The sequence below is a fragment of the Strix aluco genome, chromosome 1 (assembly GCF_031877795.1).
Source record: "Strix aluco isolate bStrAlu1 chromosome 1, bStrAlu1.hap1, whole genome shotgun sequence".
NCBI classification, from domain to species: Eukaryota; Metazoa; Chordata; class Aves; order Strigiformes; family Strigidae; genus Strix; species Strix aluco.
The window spans coordinates 97,978,588-98,000,562 of record NC_133931.1 but is presented as its reverse complement, the minus strand read 5'-3'; the positions used below and the strand labels follow the sequence as shown (position 1 = coordinate 98,000,562).

General features: G+C 41.8%; 1 protein-coding gene across 7 annotated transcripts in view; it reads right to left on the bottom strand.

Moving 5' to 3' along the window:
- The window catches only part of PHACTR1 (phosphatase and actin regulator 1), a 317,945-nt gene that overhangs the window by 57,316 nt on the left and 238,654 nt on the right, over nt 1–21,975 (bottom strand). For 6 of the 7 annotated variants that reach the window (XM_074828352.1, XM_074828378.1, XM_074828389.1 and 3 more), the window contains 4 exons: nt 20,925–21,005; nt 13,609–13,794; nt 12,379–12,585; nt 2,319–2,649 (listed from right to left, as the gene is read on the bottom strand). In XM_074828352.1, coding sequence (XP_074684453.1) covers nt 2,319–2,649; nt 12,379–12,585; nt 13,609–13,794; nt 20,925–21,005 — 805 coding nt within the window. The remainder of the gene's footprint in view (nt 1–2,318; nt 2,650–12,378; nt 12,586–13,608; nt 13,795–20,924; nt 21,006–21,975) is intronic. The other variant, XM_074828367.1, reaches the window with a different exon arrangement.

Genomic DNA, 21,975 nt, shown 5'->3' with positions numbered 1-21,975 from the left:
TGGAAAAAACAGTAAAGCTCAGGATGTCACTGCATATCCTATGCATGCAACAGATGTGAGCACATTACCAAATTTTAAATAGAGGAAAGCAGATCTAGGATCTCTGCGGTTTTAGCAAGCCCTCAAGACTTCTGGACTGAAGTGTCCAAGATTTTATACAATTATGGGAAAAAAACTACTGTCAAAAATACTAGAAAACAACAGCATTTGGTGCAAACAATCCTCTCGTAATTTAAATATATGTATTTTAAAAATCTGCACAAATCTTCAAGAAAAATTAGCAAATTTACCAAGATCACAATATGGCTTAAAAAAGCAATTTAAGAACTTAACAGCAACTGTCAGCTCCACAGACCTGTAAATACTTTGAAATACTTTTACCTCCAGATACTACGAAAATAACAATTGCTGTTGCAGAGGAAACAGTCATCACCTATTTTCTCTCTTGTGAATGCAAAAGTTATCAATTTGTTTTGACAAGGAAAATAACTGAAGTACTCAATACTTTATTTCAAGATTGAAATAATAGTTAATCAGTGCAAAAAGGCTATGAAAAATCAACCATCTGCAATAACATGAACTAGGATTCATTTTCAATTAAAATGTGAAACATTAGTGCCACAACCTTTTCTTATTTTCTTCTGCAAAGGGAGGTGATTGCTTCATATCAGGAAATGAATCCTTGCTTATTTAGTTTTTAACAAGCAGCAGGGCTTCAGCTTAAAATTAATAGTTAAAATGAAACAGCATCACCTTCTTTAAATCAGGTAAAAGTATTTGTAGACATAAACACAATGGATGCCTAGAAATTGAAGCATTCATTGCTGTGGGGCAACAGATGCCACAATGAAGTCATACTCTGAGAGAGGTCACTGGGCTCAGGATAACGAAGTGCCTTTCTGCACGCAGTGCGAGCCAGACAGTAAGACATCTGACCTATGCTGGGGACGGTGTGGGCACCAGCTACCCTCTGCTCTTGGTGCACCAAGCTTCAGGGTGATGCAAGTGCATCTGACTAGCTGGCAAGGCGAGGTAAGTGAGCAGTCACGGGGCACAGTGGGGAATGTGGATGCTCTTTCCAATCCTACTGCTACAGCCCTTTTCCTGATGGGGACAGGAATCCCCTCATAGCCCTAGCAGTTTTTCCTCATTAGATAATTCCCCCATGCTGCAGAAACATTAGCCCCCCGCGATGTAACCACTGAGGTCTCTCTATCTTGGTACTAAAATAAGCTGGCAGTGTGGGACAGCCTCTGGTCCCCTGACGGTTTTTCATGCAGTAAGGAGAATCTGCCATATCTAATCGAATTATTTTCAACTATGCAATATAATGAAAGTAACATTATCACAAATAGCTACTGAGGCAAATCATCAGGCATTTTGACTATTAAACCAAATATTTTAGCTTCTGTCTAACAGAAGGATGATCTGATGCTCCTAGAACAAGCCAGGTACAAAGCTGCCCTTGGTACTAAATAGAACATGTCATTTTTTGGACTACCTTCCCTATTCTGGGACTTGCTCAATTTTCCTCTACAAGACGAAATACATTTTCCAAAGCTTGCTGATCTTGCAGTCTATGAGGACAGCTTGCATTTATACAACATGCTTCACTTACTCAGACTATTTTGAGCAGCATTCAGAGATATTCACAAATGACAGTAATAAAAAACAGCCTGAAGGTGGGTAAGGCACTTCTGATCAAATGTACTACCTTCCTCCAGATGCAAATGGCTAAGAACATAGCTGCTGTGGAATAGGTTAAGTAACTATTTTAAGATCAAACATATAATTTAATTTAAATTAATTGAAATAATTTAAATAGTGTATTAAAACCCCTCTGAGTGACTTGTAGGAAGTCCTTATAGATTGTTTCAAGCTAATTGGTAATACTAATCAGATGTCCTGGTTGAGTAGCACATTTGGTTTTTATTGCTCTTATACTTCTTTTCCTTGCTTTTAGCAATCCTCCACATAACTGGAGCTCTGGAGTTATGCACTCTGCAGTACATTTGCAAGCCAGGCATGTCTTATTAAAATCTTCTCCACTGGCTGTATTATCTACTTCCTTGAACAGGACAATGGGGTTCAGGAAATTTGGTCTTTTTCTCCTTTCTTCCACAAACTTGTCAAACAAGCCTGGAAAGGCTCTTTCCCTGTCTCTGTTTCTCCAGCAGTGACTCTGCCCTGAAGTTGTCAGACCCCAGAGGAGGGGCCTCATTTAAGTATTATCAACACAACTCAAGTGGCAATATCGATACTGAGGTTAGCAGGAAACAGTGCACATCAATATGTAATTTTAAAAGTTGATCCATTACCTTTCTAGCCTTTGCATGGTCATGGCTAGCGTTTTGTTCAGTTCCTCTATCATCCGACACCCTGAAGGGTGAATGGGCAATGTGTTGGACCCAGAAGGCAGGTGCTGGCTGTGGCTGCCGTACTGGAGCTGGTGCTGGTGAGCCGCTAACTGGGATGGTAGGACAGTGTGATGGTGCTGGGTCAAAGGCTGCTGGGAGCTCTTCTGCGTGGAGTAAGATGAAAGGGAGAGGTCTGGCCCCCCTAAAGGCATGCAAATCATGACTTTCTTTGGAGGTAGTGGAGGTGACAGTTTAACTGGCATACAAGGCAGTTTCACAGGAGCGCCAGGATCTAAAACAGAAGAAAGAGAGGCCCTGGTGTTAATTTTCATGTCAGTAAGATGGAGATCAGAGTATCTGTCTGGGCAAGCAGGTATTGAGGTTGCTAGTCAACACAGGAGCGTGCACCCCTTCCCTGCCGCGACAGACAACTCTGCACAGCATGTGCTCAGCACAGTCTTCGGAAAAAATACTGTTGTTTTGCAGCACTTTTGAGTCTCACAAAAAACGTCGCAGGGCTGTGTGTGCCCCTTAATAAACACGTTAAGCAACGCTTAACAAGGCTCCTGGCACACTTTGATGCTCTAAAGCCCTAATCCTCCAAAACAGCCCTATGAGGTAAGTGCAATGTCTCCTGCTCAACAGGCACACAAATAGAGGGAGAGCAACTCTATGTCTGAAGTTACAGGATGACTCACCACCATCACTGCTGGAGCAAAAGCTCAGGGACTCCTGATCCTTCTCAGCCACTGCAGCACAATTACAAGTCACATTTTTTACAGCTTTGTAATGTGCAAAACATCTGGTGTTAAAAATTACATTACAGGGCAGGAGAGAAAAGAAATAGGGTTTGAATACTGAACAGGAGTGGTCTGGAAAAACAAAAGGTACAGGAGGAGAAAATCATAAAGGACAGAAGATTGTTAGGATTAATGTATTCTTTTACAGAAGACTTGGCAGGTACTTTTCTCTGGACTCACACACTGAATTTTAACCTTTTTAACTCTAGGCACATTCCTTGAATCACACAATTGACCTGCCAGGCAGACTCCCTTGACTTCCACGGGAAATCAATGAAAGGTCCATAAGCAAATTTCTCTGCCAGAACTCAACTTCAGGATGGAGATTTTTGGACTTGCACTCTGAAATGTTTTCAGAAGGAAAATGAAGTTAATGGGAGGGCTTGTAGTTCCCAAGATAGGCGTGGGAAATGGCCACCATGTATGTTAAGAGCAAAACCGAAAGCAAATATTTATGCTGTGAGCTGCAACTGTGAGTCTCTGTTTCAGAGGAAGGCCAGGCCTTTCCAGCCTGGAATACCACAGACATTTGGTTCTGCAATGCAGCTCTGCAGGCAAGGCTTGCATGCTTTTTGGTCTCTCGTTGCTTCAGTTCACTCTTCTTGCTCTAACATGGTAAAGGAACTGAAGGGCTAGAATCTTCTTTTGACCTGTGAAAGCTTGGGAGTAAGATGTTGCCCTTCAAGTTTCAGCGGTGATCACCCTACTGAGTGATAGCAGATTTCTAAAGTCCTTTTCCAGATGGTTCTTTTTAGCATTAGCTGTCTTCCTCCTTGCCCCTTTTAATCCTTCCTCCCTCCTGGCCTGTTCTGGGTAATGCCTGTATTAATATCCATATCTACTAGAGTGCACCAGGTTGATACTTTGAGTTCCAAGCACTAACAGTTCTTGAAAATGATTAAGGACAGTAATGTGGAAAAAGCCAAGCTCAGATATGACATAAGATTTTTTTTAGTGCTAGTTGTAGCTTCATTGCATCCACAGCATCCACTTGATACTAGTGCTTTTACTACGCTAGAAACAACACACTGACAGCAAGTCTTCCTTTTCTTCAAAGGGGTTATGGCTAAAGACTTAGGAGAGGCAAAGGCTGTGCAAAGACGAAACGGAGGCATGAAGGGAAAATGGTCTTTCCACGCTGTAGAGTGGGAGAGTTACTGAGAATAAAACTCAAGTCTTTCGGCCTTCAATGCAATATTGTATCCACTTGACATGTCTCTTGAAGGCAAAAATTCTTCTGATGGCTCCACCAAGGCTGAAATCTAACTCATGGGATTGCCAAACCACAGGGACCTGCCCTCTCCTCTAAAGCAGATTGCCTTCTGTACAATAAAAGAAAGATACTTTCGGGATTTTCTATTCAAGCACAGGAAGGTCTCCAAGTTATGGTGTTTTTCTTACATACTTAGATATCTGTGTATATTTCCTCTTTGTATCCTGCATAAAAGAGCACACCATCTTCAACAAAAGGTAAATAACAGAAAGAGTAAATAGTAAATTGTATAGAGCCCTGAGAACGAGGATCCTATGGGATTTGTAGTAACAAAGCGTTTTCATACATTTGTGCTCCAGGCAATTTCAGTTCTAGAGCTGGTCCTGAATTACAAAGACTATATTGAGACGTGCACTTCCATTTTGAAAAGTACAGGTTTGACTGTTGGTTTTAGATCTTTTTCTGCTGTATATCAATTAACATCTTCATCTGACAGTGCCCGTGCCTGGATGCCCCACCACTCTATATTGAGTCAGGGGAGTCATCTTTAATGGTGAATTCAAAGAGATCCCAACTGCACACATCTGTTGCTTCTGACAAAAGAATAACTGGAAGTATCAGCTGGGTTTGCTGCCATCTGTGGTCCTGACGATTAGAGCAATACTGTATGTTGAGAGTGAGTACAACACACCAAATGGTTCAGGCATAAAGCAAACAGGAATCTTTCTGTCTTAGTTCTAAAATATAGTGAAAAAATATTTTCCTTTCTCATGCAAGCATTCATCTAGTAGAATTGTGACAGAGGCACTGCAGCTTTGAAGTTACACAGAAGAACAAGTCTAGCTTAATTACCTCGAGTAACCACACACTCCATCATGAATCAGATGTGCGTACTCTGGTTTCCACTCTTCACAACAAAGGTATGGACCTTTAGTTTCCACTTAAATGTAAAGAAATTCTTCACATCAACATGTTTTCAGTGGTATCAGTGCTGGGTGACTCCACTGGACACCTGCCAAAAATCTTGTCCATTATTTTTAACTTAAGGCTTTATTCAGACCGACTGTGTTTCACCCAGGTTCTTGAGGCTGTCTGAATATGGCCCTAATACTTAAATAGAGCCTTGAAAGTGAACCAGAGGCATTAAATCTACTTGTCTGCCCTTCACCTTTGGAAGAACTCTACTTGCCTGTTAAAAAAAATGGCTAAAAGGAGAATGACTTCAATGGGAGGACAGTTCGATCCATTTGCTCAGAAATGTATCAGTGTATCTTCACTGACATCAGTAATGGTGACCTTGCACTGCAAGTTTTACTGCATGGTCAGATCAAGGAGTGTGCTGAAAGAACGGGGCCTTGCTCAAATTCACAGGCTCCAGGCACACTCCTGGAAACTCCACTACCATCATCTAGAGGAAACGAGAGAACAACTTGTTCCTGTGTGTAACATAACTGTGTTTTACAGTTCTTTTCCCTATTTGTTTTAATTTCACAATGTATGTGGTGTATGAACCAGGGATGGAAACAGTTATTGTCTCCAGCATGAAATAACCATCCGACATGGACATCTGTAGATGAATAAGAAGCTAGACAGTGGAAATATGAACAAGGAATCTGTGATAAGTGTCTTCTCAGTGGAACATTACCAGAGTCTTAAATCATTGCACAAAGCACTCATGTGACAGAAGAGAAGCAAACTGTGTGAAGCCAGGTGTGCAAGTCTGATTAATCTCTTTTGGCTGAGGTTCTTCATGCTCAAGAGAATAATGAGCAATTTTGCAAGATGTTCATTCCCAGCAGGGTTGTGACCACTCTGCACTGTGTATGGTTAAGTAATAACTGTGCCAGAAGCAACAAAAGAGATGTTAGACACAGAAACCTTCCCATTGCTGATGACAATGAATTACTTAAAAGATAGTTGTGGATGCCACAATATTTGCTGCACATCAGACCCATGACAAACAGGTCCTCTTGGGTTTTTCAGGAGCTAGATAAATATACTTTGTATTCGCTGCACAGAAGGTCTACCCATGTATGGTTCTTCTGCTGTATTTGTGGCACACTGAGCTGTACTCTAACTACACCAAATCTGATGCTTCCCAGCCACCAAACACGGCTGGAGAGCTGCTCAGCACGTGCTGCAGATACACCTGTTGAAAATAGAGTGCTAGGAAGTTCTGGATGTATGGCAGCAAATACTGCTCCAGCAGGGCTCCTAGAAAAGCTCATTAAAATCCTCAAATCCTGGCCCAGCACAACTACTGCAAGGATTAAGAGGGCATGCCTGGGAATCCTGGGTTTGTGGCAGAGCCGGCTGTGTTTGCTATCCTGCCAGTGGCAGAAATGCTCTTTCTTGCCTCCTTGTGATGCCCAACAAGGAGCCAGCATTGTACCCCAACCGCAAGGAAGGCCAACAGCTTCCTGGATTGTATGAGTAGAAGCACAGCCAAGAGATCAAGGGATTATTCCCCTTCTGCTCAGTACTCCTTAGACTGTATCTAGATTACTGTGCCAAGCTTAGGATCCCCCAGGAAAGACATCAAAAAAGCAGAATGATTTGAGTAGAGGGCCACCACAATGGTTAAGGGCTGGAGCACCTGGCCTGTGAGAAGTTGAGGGACTGGGACTTGTTCAGCTTGGAGAAAAGATAGCTAGTGGAGGGAACACCTAACAGCAGCCTGACAGTACCTATGAGGTTATCAACAAGGTGGAGCCAGGCTCTTCACAGTGGTGCATGGTGGGAGGATGAGAGAGACAGTGGGCAAAAACTGAAACAAAAGAGGTTCAGGACTGGATTATAAGGAAAATCTTTTCCCCCACAAGAAGAGCCAAACAGTGGGACAGGTTTGCCCAGACAGGTTGTACAGCTGGCATCCTTTGAGATGTCCAAGCCCCAGCTGGACAAAGCACTAAGAATCCTAGCCTGATCCCATAGCTGGCCCTGCTTTGAGCAGGAGGTTGGACTGGAGACTTGCTGAGCTTCCTTCCCACCTGAATGACCTTATACAGTGACCTGTGCTGTACTATATACAACTACAAGTAATACAACTCGTCATAAAGTTAATGAGTTACTCTTTACATTCTATCCAAGTAATTAATTCCGTAATGTGCCAAAAAAAAAAGTAGTGCAAAACCCAGCGTGGCCTGTTGAGGGAGCTCCATAGTGGAAATGTGGTGATGGGCCTTATATTCGCCGGTAGCATTTGGACAAGCAGTTGTTACTCTTTCAGGACTTCTCTCTGGGAATCACTTGTGCCGGAACAGCAGGAGTCTCTTTTCTTATTTCAATGAGCTTTTTGAGCACATTCATACAGACAAGTTAAAAACTGTTCTCAAAGACTTGTCATGCATCTCCTGCTGAGTACAGCAAGATCTGCAGTCACGTCTTCAGGGAAGATTTGAGACAGAAATTCTTTGCTGTTCTACACCATGTATGCATCCACGGTTCAAGCTGAATTTGGAGAACACAAGCAAAGCATGCTTAGCCTAAAGGTTGAAAAGTACAGTTCTGCATGAATTTCTGGGCAGAGCCCTGAAGAGGGTTTCAAAGACAAGAAGATTTCCTGATGCCTGTATGTGCTAGGTACTCCCCTCTAGGTAGCAGCAGGCAGAGGAAGAATGGAGAGCAATTGCATCAGGGTCCAGTTTCCCATGAGAACCTGGGGATGCTGGTGAAGGAGAGCTGCTTTTGCTTTGCTGCCTTTCCCTCAAGCACACAGAAAAAAGAGAATTGTCCGTTGCCATCACATGAATGTAACCTGTCTTCATGAACGCAGTCTGCCAGAACAGGCAGCAGGAGGCAACACCACAGAAGGAGGAAGCTTGTGGATAACATCTTGGGCTCAACTACACAGGAGCTTTCTGAGATACATGTGACTGTTGCATTATAGAATACTGCAGAGAATATTTATCGGATAAATTGTAGTTGTAAATACTTTCATAATGTTGTAACTAACAACCAGCTATGTTGTGGCAATGCAACAGGACACCAGGCATCCATGTTCTCAAACCTCATCCTTTGCTTGTCTGCATTATCAGAAGTAACTTTTGGGGACTGGTAACATTTCCTGCTCTGTTAAATGTTTGTGTCCAATTATGAATTAGTTCTTACTCTACAAAGACATAACTAGAAAGCACAATCTCAGAACTAAAAGTGTGCTATGCCTCTCCTAAAAAACTTGAATGAAGAAAGCAAGAGCATGCAAAAGGTTTTTTAAAGCTTAAATACAATAGCTGACTAGACAGATATGACCAAAGCTACACCCTATTTAATATTAGGCTGAATTTGGGCTCAAATACACTCAGGTGTTGCTGAAATCCCAGCTTAGTGGCATATATTTTGTTCTCTGATGTTTTAGGGGACTTTATGGGTTACTGGTGATTCAGTTGTTTGGAAAATTTCTAATTAATTTCAGAAAACATCTGTGCTGGTGAGAAGTAACAGCTTAATGAGTCAAGATCAAAAGGAGTTTTACACCACTGGGGTATGTTGTCTATCAAATCAGGTGTGAGCGGTCTTTTTGTTACTTTTGGCCATTAAAGTTTTCATGATAATCTGGGGACTTGACCCCAGCAGTCCAATTATATTTGGTCCCAGGTGATTATTTCAGCTCCTTCTACATTTTCAATGAAGAGGGGCTGCAACTGTGGTCCTAAATGGCTGGGTTCTGCATGTGGATACTGAAGAATTAAAATGATGAAAGAAATTCTGTCCATGAACATTGTCTAATAATAATCATATCTGAAAACCAGTAGAAGGCTCACCAGGAGGTGACTGGTCAACAGGAAATGCAGAGGCAGTGAAACAACGGTATTAGAACAGTTAAGGATCATATTTTTCTCCTAGGATTGCCTGTCTTCTGGGGCTGTGTGGGCACTTCCACACCCAGTGCGGTGACAGGGATGTTCCCTGTGGAGGCAGCGTCATCAAGAGCATGGGAGACGGTGCGAGGCAAAGCACAGAGCATCTTCTGCAGCGGTGGTGGCACCACTCCCAGTGGCTGCTCTGCAATCTGCTCTTGGCTCCCTCCCTGTTCCTGCACTGTCTGGTCCCTACAGTACCTCAGCCTTGAGAAGGAGCATGCCAAGGTTGTGTGCTTTATATTTGCTTGAGGCAATTCTCTCTTCCTGTCACCTTTAAAATGGATTTTTGCTTTTCATTCTCCCCAAAATTAAATGTGCTCTTACATGTTTATTTTAGGCCTGCTCTTTTATGTGCATTTCTTATCAAGGGAAAGGCCAATCTTTGTCTTGGCACAGGCAGACAGATGTTTGAGATGGTTCACAAATGCTTTCAGAGGTGAGGAATGTTTTTTTTCCATTTCTAAAACCTGTATTAAGTCCTTTGCCAAACCTGCAAGTCAGTCTTCATGACTTTACTGAAGAACTCTGGGATAAGTTCAGAACAAGAAGGTGGTCAGACTTAAAGGAAGCTTTTCTTTCCTCAAGTTTTGTATTTAAAATATTCTTTTTTAATTTTTTTTCTGCTGACCTCGCTGGCAGTGATTTTATAAAATGTATAAAACATGTTTCTATTAAATAAATATACATACACACACATATACATATATATCTCTTAAGACAGAAGCTAAGAGGTGCTTCTGCATTTTCAGATGTGTACCTGAACCCTTCAAAAGATCACATCTCCCCTCACAGTTGTCTTGAACAGAGCTACCAGACCATTAAACCACTGTCACTCTTCGTTAGCCAAGCCCAGTATGTCTTAATTTGTCCTTCAACCTTCTCACAAAATCTTCAGTAGAAAAATGGGTATGCAACAAGAACAGAAAAGTCTTCACCTTGAATGCCAGAATTCAGATTTTACTTGTTTTCTTACAGACAAGCTGGCGATGTCTCTGGAGTAATTAGTAAAAGAATAGCATTAGTTCTGCTTCTCACTGATGAAGGTGCTTCATTAGGATATATTGCTCATTTCCAAAGATTATACACAGCTAAAATAATTACCAGTGGAGAACACAAGGTACCGAACAACATGTATATCCTTTAGCCCATCAAAGTAAATGGACCCTTAAGAATAATTTTAATACTTTTATTTATAAGGTATGTATAAATGAGGCTTTCAGTTCCACCAGGAATAACTGTCAATTAAATTAAGACCCTATGACTGAATCTGGATCTCTGTTCCTTTGCCATGAGGGTTCTGTATATGCACGTACAAGAGTCTGTCTATACGCACGTACAAGAGTTTATTTAGGACTGGATGAGAGCCCACTAAAGGCTACCACAAGGTAAGAGAAGTCACAGTTCTGTTTCACTTTCATTGGGAAATGAAAGTGAAACACCATCAAGCAATTGACTTATGCTAACAGTTTGAGCCTGATTCTACTTCAGACAAAATTTCCAGCTGCAAAATAAACCACACCAGAAGCCTTCATCCTTTGATTCTTCTGCCATCTCTTACGAAAGAAAAGCTTATGAATGAAGGACATTTAGTACTGGAGTTTTTTTCTATACCATTCCTATTTTTTTATTTCTTCCATCTTGGCCTCATTTCTGAGCAGCTCCTTGTAACTGGGACAGAGTGTTATGGAAGATCATAGGAAGCTGTTTTTGTCCTCACCTGAAGCCATTAATACTGCTACCTGGCTTTGCAGGCTGCAGAACTGCCCATTCAGTTTGTAGTATAAGGCAAAATACTAACCATTGTGTCTAGATTTTGGCAGGCAAGAAAGTAAAGAGATTTCACATAAAATGAACAAACTATACAGAACAAAAATATGTGGTCATCCAAACAGAAACATGAAGAGACTATGTAGAGATACGAGAGAAAACCAGAACATGCTCTTTCCTAATGAGTTCTTTCCTGTTATATATCTTAACCCAAATAAACCGGGTATTAACTGTCAGAGGAAAAACCAACCATCTAGAATGTATTAACATGGGCTGAGCATTTCTCTCATCAGCCCTAAAAAGATCAACTCAGCATTAACACAAGAAGATTGACCCAGTGAGAAGACTGGTAGCTCCCCTAGTACAGAGGTGCATCACACCTCATCTTGAACTCAGGATTTTAAGGTGCTGCCTCCTGGGCAGCAGCTGCAATTATGAGCAGACTGTTCAAAAGGTGCAGGCAAGCATTTAGGGAACATTTTTTGGTCTGTGTCAATGTAGCAAATCCTTTGCTTTGGTGGTCTAAATGAGAGACCGGAGAGAGGAGATCCACCAGTCCTCCTTCCACATGTACCTAGAGCTTTGAATCCCAAAGAGCCTGGACACTTGTGAAAACATCTGGAACTCAAAAAAGGAGCCTGTATTGTCTACTGTTGCTAGCTGCCATGCAGTGAGACATAAACTGCATGACACCAAAATCCAGGTCCTTGGGAACTGGAGCTGCCCATCATTATCAGGACTCACCTGTGGGAGGGGAGTAGTCAGAGCAGGGGGGAAAAACAGGGAGAGTCAGGCAGGTAGTGGAAGTGGGTAAGCAAAATGGCAAGAGGCCATGGGGCAGAATGGCCTGTGTAAGGATCAGGAGGCCAAGTAAAAGACAAACACATGGAAAGATACTGGGTGTGTGCAGGGGAACTGCCTAGGTGGCAGTTGAGGGGAGAAGCAACAAAGGGCAAAAGGAGAAAGCAAAACTCTCCCTTTTCCCCTCAACCATCACCCCTTTTCTCATTAAAGGCATTTAAAGATATCCTAGTATTTTCCTGATACTTCCTTTCCCATCAAAACACATCCTGCAATTTTTGTGGTGATGGTAAGTAAGTCTTGATGAATAAGAGTGAGGAGGGTTAGGAAACGCAGCGCCGGTCTTAGGTAATTAAAGCTGAGAGGGGAAGTGCCCTGAAGCAACCCTGATGAAGTTATAGCCTGAAAATGCTTCATGATCCCTGCCCTAGGTACAACACAGATACATTACCAGTACACACAACAACATGTGCAGACAGCGTTACAGAAGGAGGAAGGACATTGAGAACTTTGCTGTAAGGGCAGGTTTTTCTTATAAGGGAAACGGTGGTGCTGAGGGTCCAGGAACACCTACTTACCAGTTAAGTGGCTGGCAATCCTGGCAATAGGTTTAGGAGGCAGGGCAGGGGGCTGTTTGAGGAGGGACAACTGTTTCACTGGGGTGTCCTCATGGTCTCCAGGGAAAGCGGCAGATTTTTTGGGGGGAAGTAGCAGGACTGGCTTAGCTGTAGGATCTTGGGACAGGAGGACGCCGGATTCATTGGATGTGGGGCTCTCTTCAGACACTGGAGGACACAACCACATCATAGACGCAACAACGTTACGAGCAAAGCAGCAGAGGATACAGCCGTAGTAAGACAAGAAAAGCAGCGCAGCAGTGCAGATTAAGAATGACTAATAGATTTCACTCAAACGTCATATAACACAGAAAGGAGGAGAGAAAGAAAGAGAGAAAAAGAGAAAGAGAAGGAGTAAAACACATCTACACAACAGCCAAATTTTCCGTTACCTCCGACAGAAGCCAGCTCCCTTATGCCAGGCTGGGACGTATTCCCACATCCTGAACACAAATCAAGAGCCTTAAAATGTCACATCTCAGACGGTCTGTCACCACAGCTTGCTCAGGACCAGATACGTTAGCAGGTGGTCTCTAAACTTATCCTATAAATGTAAAAGCACCTCGGGGGCCTACTCCCTTTCAAAGAGTCTGCATAGCTGGGCAGGATCATGAACGAACACTTCTATCAGTCACTTTTCCTCGGTTGACCTTCGTCCACAACTCTCAGCATTAAGTGATGCAGAAAGAGGAGCTATCCTAGACAGACGTACAGCATTGCTGCCTCTCTGCATGGGCTGGGGAAGTGCAGAGAGCCTCACCTAGGGTAGGGCAGCTGGCACTGAAAGATGCAGGGTGCAAACGTCACCCAACACCATGCAGCAGCTAAAGGGCATGATGTTGTACCCTAGAGTTTAAAAATGTTATCAGCTCTCTGTTCTAGAGCTCACTGGCACAGCTGAGACATAGCCAGAGAGTTAGAAATCTACACTTAAATGCTCACAAAGTGCAGGGACTTTGCTTTACTCACAAAGAGGTTACTTGTGTAGAAGTAGAGGTTACTTCTACACCAAGTCAGTCAAAATTTCTCATGGAACATCCAGTGGCAATCTGTATGCTGTCACCTCCTTCTCCACCAGAAGACTTTTGTCTTTGACAAGGATTTCTCAGGGCTAGACACCAAATGTTAGAAGTCAAAAACTTGTTTCAAACAGCTTAGAGTATCTACATCATAACGTAAACAAGATATTACCTGTGCCATCCATGATCTCTGTAGTTGGGAGCACCTCGTATGAGCAGGGTTCCCCAGATGCTGGACCTGACTCCAGTTCTGCTAGGGCTGGCAGGGATACCTGGCTGGAGCTCAGCACTTGCCCGGAGCCCAAAGGCTGCCCATTCTCCAAAGCTCCTTCTTCATTTGGTATGGAAAGTTCCCCATCTGTTCATAGTTGGAGTAAGCAGAATGACAAAAGAAGACATGTAAATAAGATACAGGAAGAATTTAAAATGAAATCTGCTATCTCCATTAGCTTGCTTGCAAATAAGGAACCTGAACTGAGATCTTGTATGTGTACAGAGGACACAGGGATAAAGATTAAAACAATATGGTTTGTATCTCAAAAATACAATTTTTTTAGAGCAATATTTGGAGATGTCCAACTGCGATGCTCTGCCCACAACAGTTTCACAGAAGTCTGACAGCATTCCACTTGCCTTAAGGGGTTATTAAGATTTGGGAAAGATCTGTCAAACATCTGTGTTGATCCTTTGCTTACCCTAGGATGGTCATTATGATCTATGGTCTAAGCCAGATGGTTCCTGACCATCCTCCACCCATGGGACAATGTGGCCCCATCCAGGGCCACAAAATCTGTTTTCCCTCTGTCTCTGTTGAAGCTGGGAAGTCAGGAATGAGAATGGGCTGGAACTGAAGCTACAGAGCTTTCTTAAAGAATACTAACATACACAGTATATAATTTACAATATTTTAATAATAATACTTCTAAGAATTACTCTCTTCCCTTACACCAATTTTAATGCTATAAGGGACACACACAAAATCACAGAAGTGTGCACTTATTTTACATGGAAATAAAAACATTACAGCTCCCGGCATCAAGATTTTAAGTAAGGGAGAGAATAATTTGTATAGTTGCCTGGTGTAAGGTCTTGATATTGGGATATAGAAGATTCCATTTAGAAAGCCTGTTTTTAAAGTTATTATAATATCTCCTCCATCTGAGCAAAATTTCTGTAACAGCAGCTGGTAGTTTCTTTCCTATCAAACACCACTTCACATTAGAAATAATAAAGAACAGAAGCGAGGGATCAGATCATTCTCTATGGTGTCAACCCGCATGATTTTTATCTCAGAACTTGTTATGCACAGTACTTGGGTACCTGGAGGCAATGACTACATGGATATCTCAATTACAATTTTATAAAGGAAAGTGTTCAGCCCCTATGGTTATGAGTGGAAACCTGAAAATATAACTGGAATGTGACTGGTAAGGCTAAAAATCAGCCGGAAAATACATGAAGCCTAATTTACTATGCATTTAAATTATTTTTGTAAGTCAAACTCAGGATTTCAGGATCTGGTTCTTGATTTTTGGGCACCTCTGATTAGCCATATTACTGCTCAATGTACCAAGCAGAGATGTATATCATTCAAGTGAGTGCACATTTTACCGTCACAGGCTAAGATGTGCAGAACACTTTGGAAAACAATACTGAAAAGAGAAAAAAAAATTAAGTCTCACTTCAGTGTCAGGACACAGCAATTAACAAGTCTGAAAGTACGTTAGCTGATAAGTATTCAGAACTACGTTTCTGCCTTTTAAAGCTTCTCTACAGCGAGTAAAGATGGTCTCCTGCTTATTTTGGAATTATTAGAAATACCAAGGTCTTGACTTTCTTGTTTTTATTGGAGGCTTTCTGAAGACCTAGAAAGCTATTATGGTACACAGCCACATCATACCAGACTGAAACCCAACCCACGGCTTTCAGAGCAATCAACTGATCTGGCTAAAAAGTGGCAACATTAATCAAAACTGAAGGTTTTGGCCCATTGTTCGCAGCACAGTCTCCTCCTAACTGCTGCGCGTCATTCAATACAAACCCGTTTATTTCCCTAGGCAGCAAAAATCAAACAACAGTTCAGCCAGTATTTAAGCTGAATGTTTTTTGACTTAGCTGTTTGGGTGGAAATTCTGAGATTGCTCTGTCTCCCTTTTAAGCTGAATGGTTTTTGACTTAGCCATTTGGGTGGAAATGCTACACATTCTGTGATTGCTCTGTCTCCCTTTTATAAACACACACCTTCACATGTGCTTGGGATAGGGGCTGCTGTTGTCTCATTTACCTGGTTTCATGAAAGAGTGTAACTGCTTCTTATGCAGAGCAACTTCATGAAAGGCAGTGATTGTGTCCAGCAATATTCACTAATTCTCTGCAGGACTAAATCTGACCACAACTGTGAGCAGACAAAAGTATGCACAATAAAACCAGTAACATTTAATTTTTGAAGGGATGTCTACACATTTTTAATGAAGTGGGATGCCTATAACAACATGCTGAGCACCTTGAAATTTTACTGTCTGAAGTGCACTTTGCACTTCTCAAGGTATCTTCAGCATGATTTAAGAAGATAGCATTCAAATGATCCATTGAAGGCTTATGATTGCAAAAAAAGTAAAACATGAGATGAAATTTTGGCTTTTACTTTTTGTTATAATAACAAACATGACACCCCTCTGTACTGACAGCATAACCTCTTTTAATCTTACCTCTGAATATCTCCAATCTTCATTTAGACTCTAAAACTTGTCCTTGGATTTGACTGAAATCACCATACATGACACAGAATCATGACTGAAATATACACCCTAAATCAGATCTTGCTTACAGAAGAGCTCAAGTACAGCAAACAGATCAAAGATGTGGATAAAATTGTGGCATGAAGAATATCTTAGTGTGAATTAATCCTGGATCAGAGATATGCTTGACAACCAGATATAAAGGCAAATTACTTATTATTTTTAAAGTCCTAAAAACTATTCTGGTTAGTTGGCATACAAATGAAAAGAATCCTGGTAATGCGATTATTACATAGATATGGATGAATCGATTAGTCTTCAGGAACTGGCTATGAGTTTAAAGTTAATTTTGCACAGTGATAACATATGTAATCTTTTGTTCTCACACTTGCTAAATCCTTTGCTGTGTTTTCACAGACTCTGCTGCTACTTAGTGGAGAACAGCTTCCCCTAAATGCAAGAGCTCTGATAATGCCAGCTGAGTGTGAATCAGCTGGATTTGGACAGGACCAGAGAGTAGCTTGACCTCTGCAGCAACAGGAGCACATGAAGGCTGCTCTTCTGTTACTCAGGAGGCTCTGCACACCTGAAGTCACTGAAGAAACAGGACCTCAGAGAAAACTCTGGTGCAGAGGACTCTACCCAGGCACTCTGATTCACCTTAGCATGTGGAAATAACAGAATGGGGAGACGACCCAGAAATGTATAGATGACACGTTCAAAACATGTGTCCCCTAAGCACGGTTTGTACTCCCAATCTCACCTGCCATTTCCACTTTCAGGTACTTTTTAAAAATTGCCTGGTGCAAAGCAGCCCACAGTGCATCATGCTGACCAGTACAGACCAGTCCTTCTGTTGTGTCTTTACAATGGAGCTCTGCCTACCCTCTCACCGTGTCTTTGCACTCTGAACACCTTGGATTAGGGAACTTCTTGCATGTCTGAAAAGTGCCACGGTCATACACTCCTTCTATAGACAAATATAGCTAAGGAAGTCAAAACGATGAGGAGAGTTTGAAATCCTGAGTTATTTTCCACTTTGGGTTGTCTCCTTCAGCACTTGCCTGCTCTCAAGTAAGACTGTCCAGGCAAGCATTCTCAATGGCAAAGGCTAAGAAGGGCAGAGAAAAAATCATGTCTTTCTCTGCCATGGCCCCCATGGGCTAGGGGATGGAAAATTGATTGTTCTTGCATGTGGCCAAGACCTGTCCCTGGGGCTGTTTCCTAGCCTTGGTGGCTACCTTAGCACAGTGACTAGGATCCTCCTTGACTTCAGTCTCTAAGCAGAACTCTGATTTGGTGGGATCCTGTGAAGTTTGAGACAGGCTGATGTATGGATGACCTCCCTGCTTCTGGAGGAGTTCAAATCCTTTCAACATATTGAAACTGCAGCACAACTGGCTCCACAGTGGCTGCCACGTCTTCCTCCTTGCTACATTACCAAAGCTACTTCTTCAAACTTATGCTCACATATTGCCACAAAACCTGCCACAGCATGTAAGTGCAACACTTCCAAATCCTGTCAGGATTTAGGTAACCTGAAATTTTGGTCTAAATCTATCATTTTGATTAGATAGAGAGTACAAAAATATAAAAGATGAAGATTGCTTGTGCTTCCTTGCAGAACCATTGCACCATCGTCTCAAGCAAGCAATCAGTACATACTCAAGTTCAGAAATTTCTCACTACAGGCAATCTCATCTACGTTCAGACAAAAGAAGAGGTATCAAAATACTACAAGTAGATTTAATTCTTTGACTGGCACCATGGACAGTGGGCAAATCTAAAGACAGAAGCTTTTGGGATGGTTATACCTTCATGTGAAAATCAAAGCTGTTTATCTATGTGTGGAAGCAATGGTATAGCAAGAAATGTGAGTTCGTCTACATGCTGTGGTATGTTCTGAGTTGCAGGTGGAAGCTGTATTTTTAACCTCTTGGCACTGCCTGCCCACAAACTATTAGGACAGCAGGTGCCTCATCACATACTTCAACTTACTATTTTTCCAAAAGTACACAGTATTTGAAAAAATTACATCCTTTGCCTACATTTTCAGAAGACTCAAGTCACAGAACCCTGGAAATGGAAGATGACAGAAACTGATTCGGTCATAAGTCTGGCTCTCGCCAAGAAAACAGCTCTCTGCAGTTCAGTCTGGAGTGGTTTCACTTGACTAGTTTAAGTGTGGGGGTCACTGAAGTGATAAAAGCACTTCTTGTTTCCCAAATATAGCAGCTGGATTGCAGTGACTCTTCCATGTGTGAACACTGTGACTTACTACACTCTGCTAACTTTTACCTGCTGGATGACACAAAGTCCCCTGAAAAGCCAGCAAATCCTGAAGCAAACAGGTCTGTGTGTCATTCATACAGCAGGTGAACAAACTTGCTAATTCTGGGTTTTTTTCAACATAGAAGATCTGATAAAACCAATACTAAACATACTGCAAGCTTCAGAATTTTTGTTCTTGGGTTAGTCTATCCATATTAAGTTTCCTTTGATCTGTATAGATTTTTTTAATAAAGAAAAAGGCAAAACTGCTCACTCACAGGCTGATTCTGTCTGCTTTGTCTTCCTCTTAGGAAAGGGAGACAAAGAGATTTAACATTACGGCTACACCTATTGTCTGTGCAAGATGTCTCTTGGCACGGAAGGTGCTACCATCATCAAATAAAGCCTTCTGCTATGAAGTGCTGAAGTTTGCTGTGTTTTCTTGAAGGATTAGAGATTACCTAACAGGAATTAAAAGGAAATGTTACTTACTTCCACTTAAGGTTCACAGTGAGATATAACACCATTTATTAGAATTGCTCTCAGATTATTACACCACTGAAGGAAATTGCTTTTGCTCTACAAATCTTGCCTTACTCATATACTTGTATCATTGATCACTGCTACTATATTTGTGTATTACCATGTTTTTCTCTGCCCTAACTCTTTCTTTCAAGGAGGGGTACCAATTCTTAGCTTCCCATGTTTGCAACCAGCAGGAAGTAACATAGAATACTGGATAAGAAGTCCAGCTGGTTTGTATTATAGTTTCCCTTCTAGTGGCACCTGACAATGAAAAAGTCTGATGTCTCTGCTTTTTGCACTGCAAATAGAATGAAGCAGCATGTGTTTCATACTAGCTTGTTCTGATATGAAAAGGTGAAAAATTACTACAAGAGGAATTAACCTCTTTTTCAGATGAGGACCTCCAGACAGCTTAGCATCTGCTTCACAAGATGACAAAGAAGATTACAAACTAGAGCATTATATGATGAATGTAGAAAGCTACAACACTTTGGTAGCAGCACGGAGGGCAGGGTCAGGATGCACAGGAAAGATTTTTCCTGGGGATGCCTTTAGGCATGTGTAGGGACGGGTCAGAAAGCAGCTATGTGTGTGATGTGAGGCAGAGATGAAGGAGGGCACAGCCCGGATGGAAGTGTGACTGAAAGCTGACTTCTGAGCCAACCAGGGCACTGAATGGGGAGCTACAACCTGGCCTCCCCTGTGCTGCGACACACTTGGTGTGACAGCCTGGGCTGCACCTCGCTGGCCACGGGGATGCCTGCCTCATGGCTGCACATCTGATCCCAGTCACACTCCAAAACTTGAACAACCCAAAGCGGTGAGAAGGGCAAACCTTCTGCTAGGTGTTGTTTCTACCCTGAAGTTTCATCTAGGATGACTTCCAATGCAGCGGGCCATAGTAAGAGCACAGGCAGTGTTAGATCTAAAGAACTAGCAGCATCTAAAATATGTAATGGGTAACAATGGTAGAATTTAATGACAAGCAGTGTATTTCCTTGGTTTTGCATTGGTTTGGTTTTTTTTCACTTAAAAAAATAAACAGTTCTGGTTAGTAAATTTTAAAATTCCCAATAAGCTAGACTAAAAAAGAAGGTAGCAGATTTAAATGCTTCAGACTTTGTGAAGTAGACCCTACTATTATCTGTGAAAGTTTATAACTTCTATTGACTTCTAACAGGTTTTGTACTGGTATTGTTAAAGACTTTTAGGCTTTGAATTAATGAGGCTTTAAAGCACATGCATAAATTCTATTGAAATTAAGAGGAAACTCTGGCATGTCTTTATACAATTAGATGAATTCATTACCTTAGTTATTGACAAGGGAAGCAGCAAAACAAATAAAAGCTAAGGTTAAAGATTGACACATACATAATAGATGTCAAATATGTGTCGTATTACCAGTGTAAAACAATGCTGTTTGTAAAACAATGGCATTTTCCATAAATAATACATTGAAATACCAACTCAACAAATTAATTATCCTGAACAAGGAATTATTATTATGTCTTCTAAGTTGTTTCAAGGGAATGTGCACTGTTCTGTGCTTGCCAGTATCTACAACCTCTAAATGTTTCCCTTTTCCACAATAGTTAATCGCAGAGTGACTCAACCAGACAATGCTAACACATGCAGGCACAGACCCACTCCATCTCCCCGCAGTCTGGACGGCTGTTTTGCAGCAAGTGACTGCTGCATGCTGCCGTGATTTATATTTCTACTACTTTACATTTCTGATTAGTTTTCAGTTTTATTTGCTAGATAACTATCACATGTATCCAATGGAGAGGGCCAGCCCACAGTGAAATTAAAAAGAGATGTTTGGAGACCTTATTCTGCACAGTCTGGAAATTCAAGACTGTATTCCCAAGTTCATAGTGTTACAATAACATAATATGTGGCCATAAAACTATATGGGATGTCAATTCAATGTTGTAAAAAGAAGAACACTTACCTTTATCAAAAATTTCTTTCAGCACTCCTCGTTTTATAAGCTCCTCTCTGCTCTGCCTCATTGATATTTTTCTTTCCAAAGCTGTAAGCAAAGGAGAAGGGTCATATAAATAGAAAAGAAGGAAAATGGTTTTAAAAGGCTCTATGCCTTTTAAGGCATTTAAAAAATGCTTTTTTTTCCTCTGCAAGACAGTGGCAAATTAGTTTATCAAAATAAAGGCTACTGGCAGTCCAGAGAATCTGCCTGCTGCTGTAGCATGGCCATTATTGACAGAAATGGCTACAGACTGACCAATTTGAGGGCATGTCTGCACTCCTATTGCTTAACTTTGACACGACCCAAGCATTTCTACGGAGAATTGGAAACAGCAAAGGGAGAAAAAGACAATTAGTGCCGAAGCCGGAGAGGGAAAGGTAAGAAAGGAGGCAACGCGAAAACTCACACCAATGAAAGACATGGCCGTGGACTGTCCCCAAGGCCACAGAAGAGGACTGGCACCTCTGCTGACCTGAAGTCAAGGCTTGTTTCCCACTAATTCCAGTGAAAGCACATCAAGGCATTTGGGACAGTGCAAAAAAGGAGCTGTTTAACAGAGCCTTCTCCTCCCTGGAGGGGTGTTTTCCCCAAAATAGGTGTAAATGAGGGAAACTCCATGAGATCCACTGCAAATTAAACCAGGTCTGAACAGCCCAAGTCCTGTATTGGCTGCTTGTAGACCATGGTCACTGGGGTGGCAAAATGACAGATAGAAATTTCATGTTTGTTTGGTTCAGCAGTAATTATAACAATGTCCAATTAACCAAAACACCACAAAGGACATGCATTCAGGCAAAGAGCTGAAAGCCAGCAAGCAAGGGGCGCAAGAAGTGATGTGCAGGAGTGGCTGCGACTGCGCTCGCTCTGCGAGAAACAAGCCTGTGCCTGCCAAAAAAGAGTCACAGTCAAGGGCGAATCACTTCTGCCATATGCTCCCCTATCAGACCCAGCACAGATGCATGCACACACAAATGAACTGGGACGTAGCATCTCCAGTCTGCCCAAGGCAGATTTA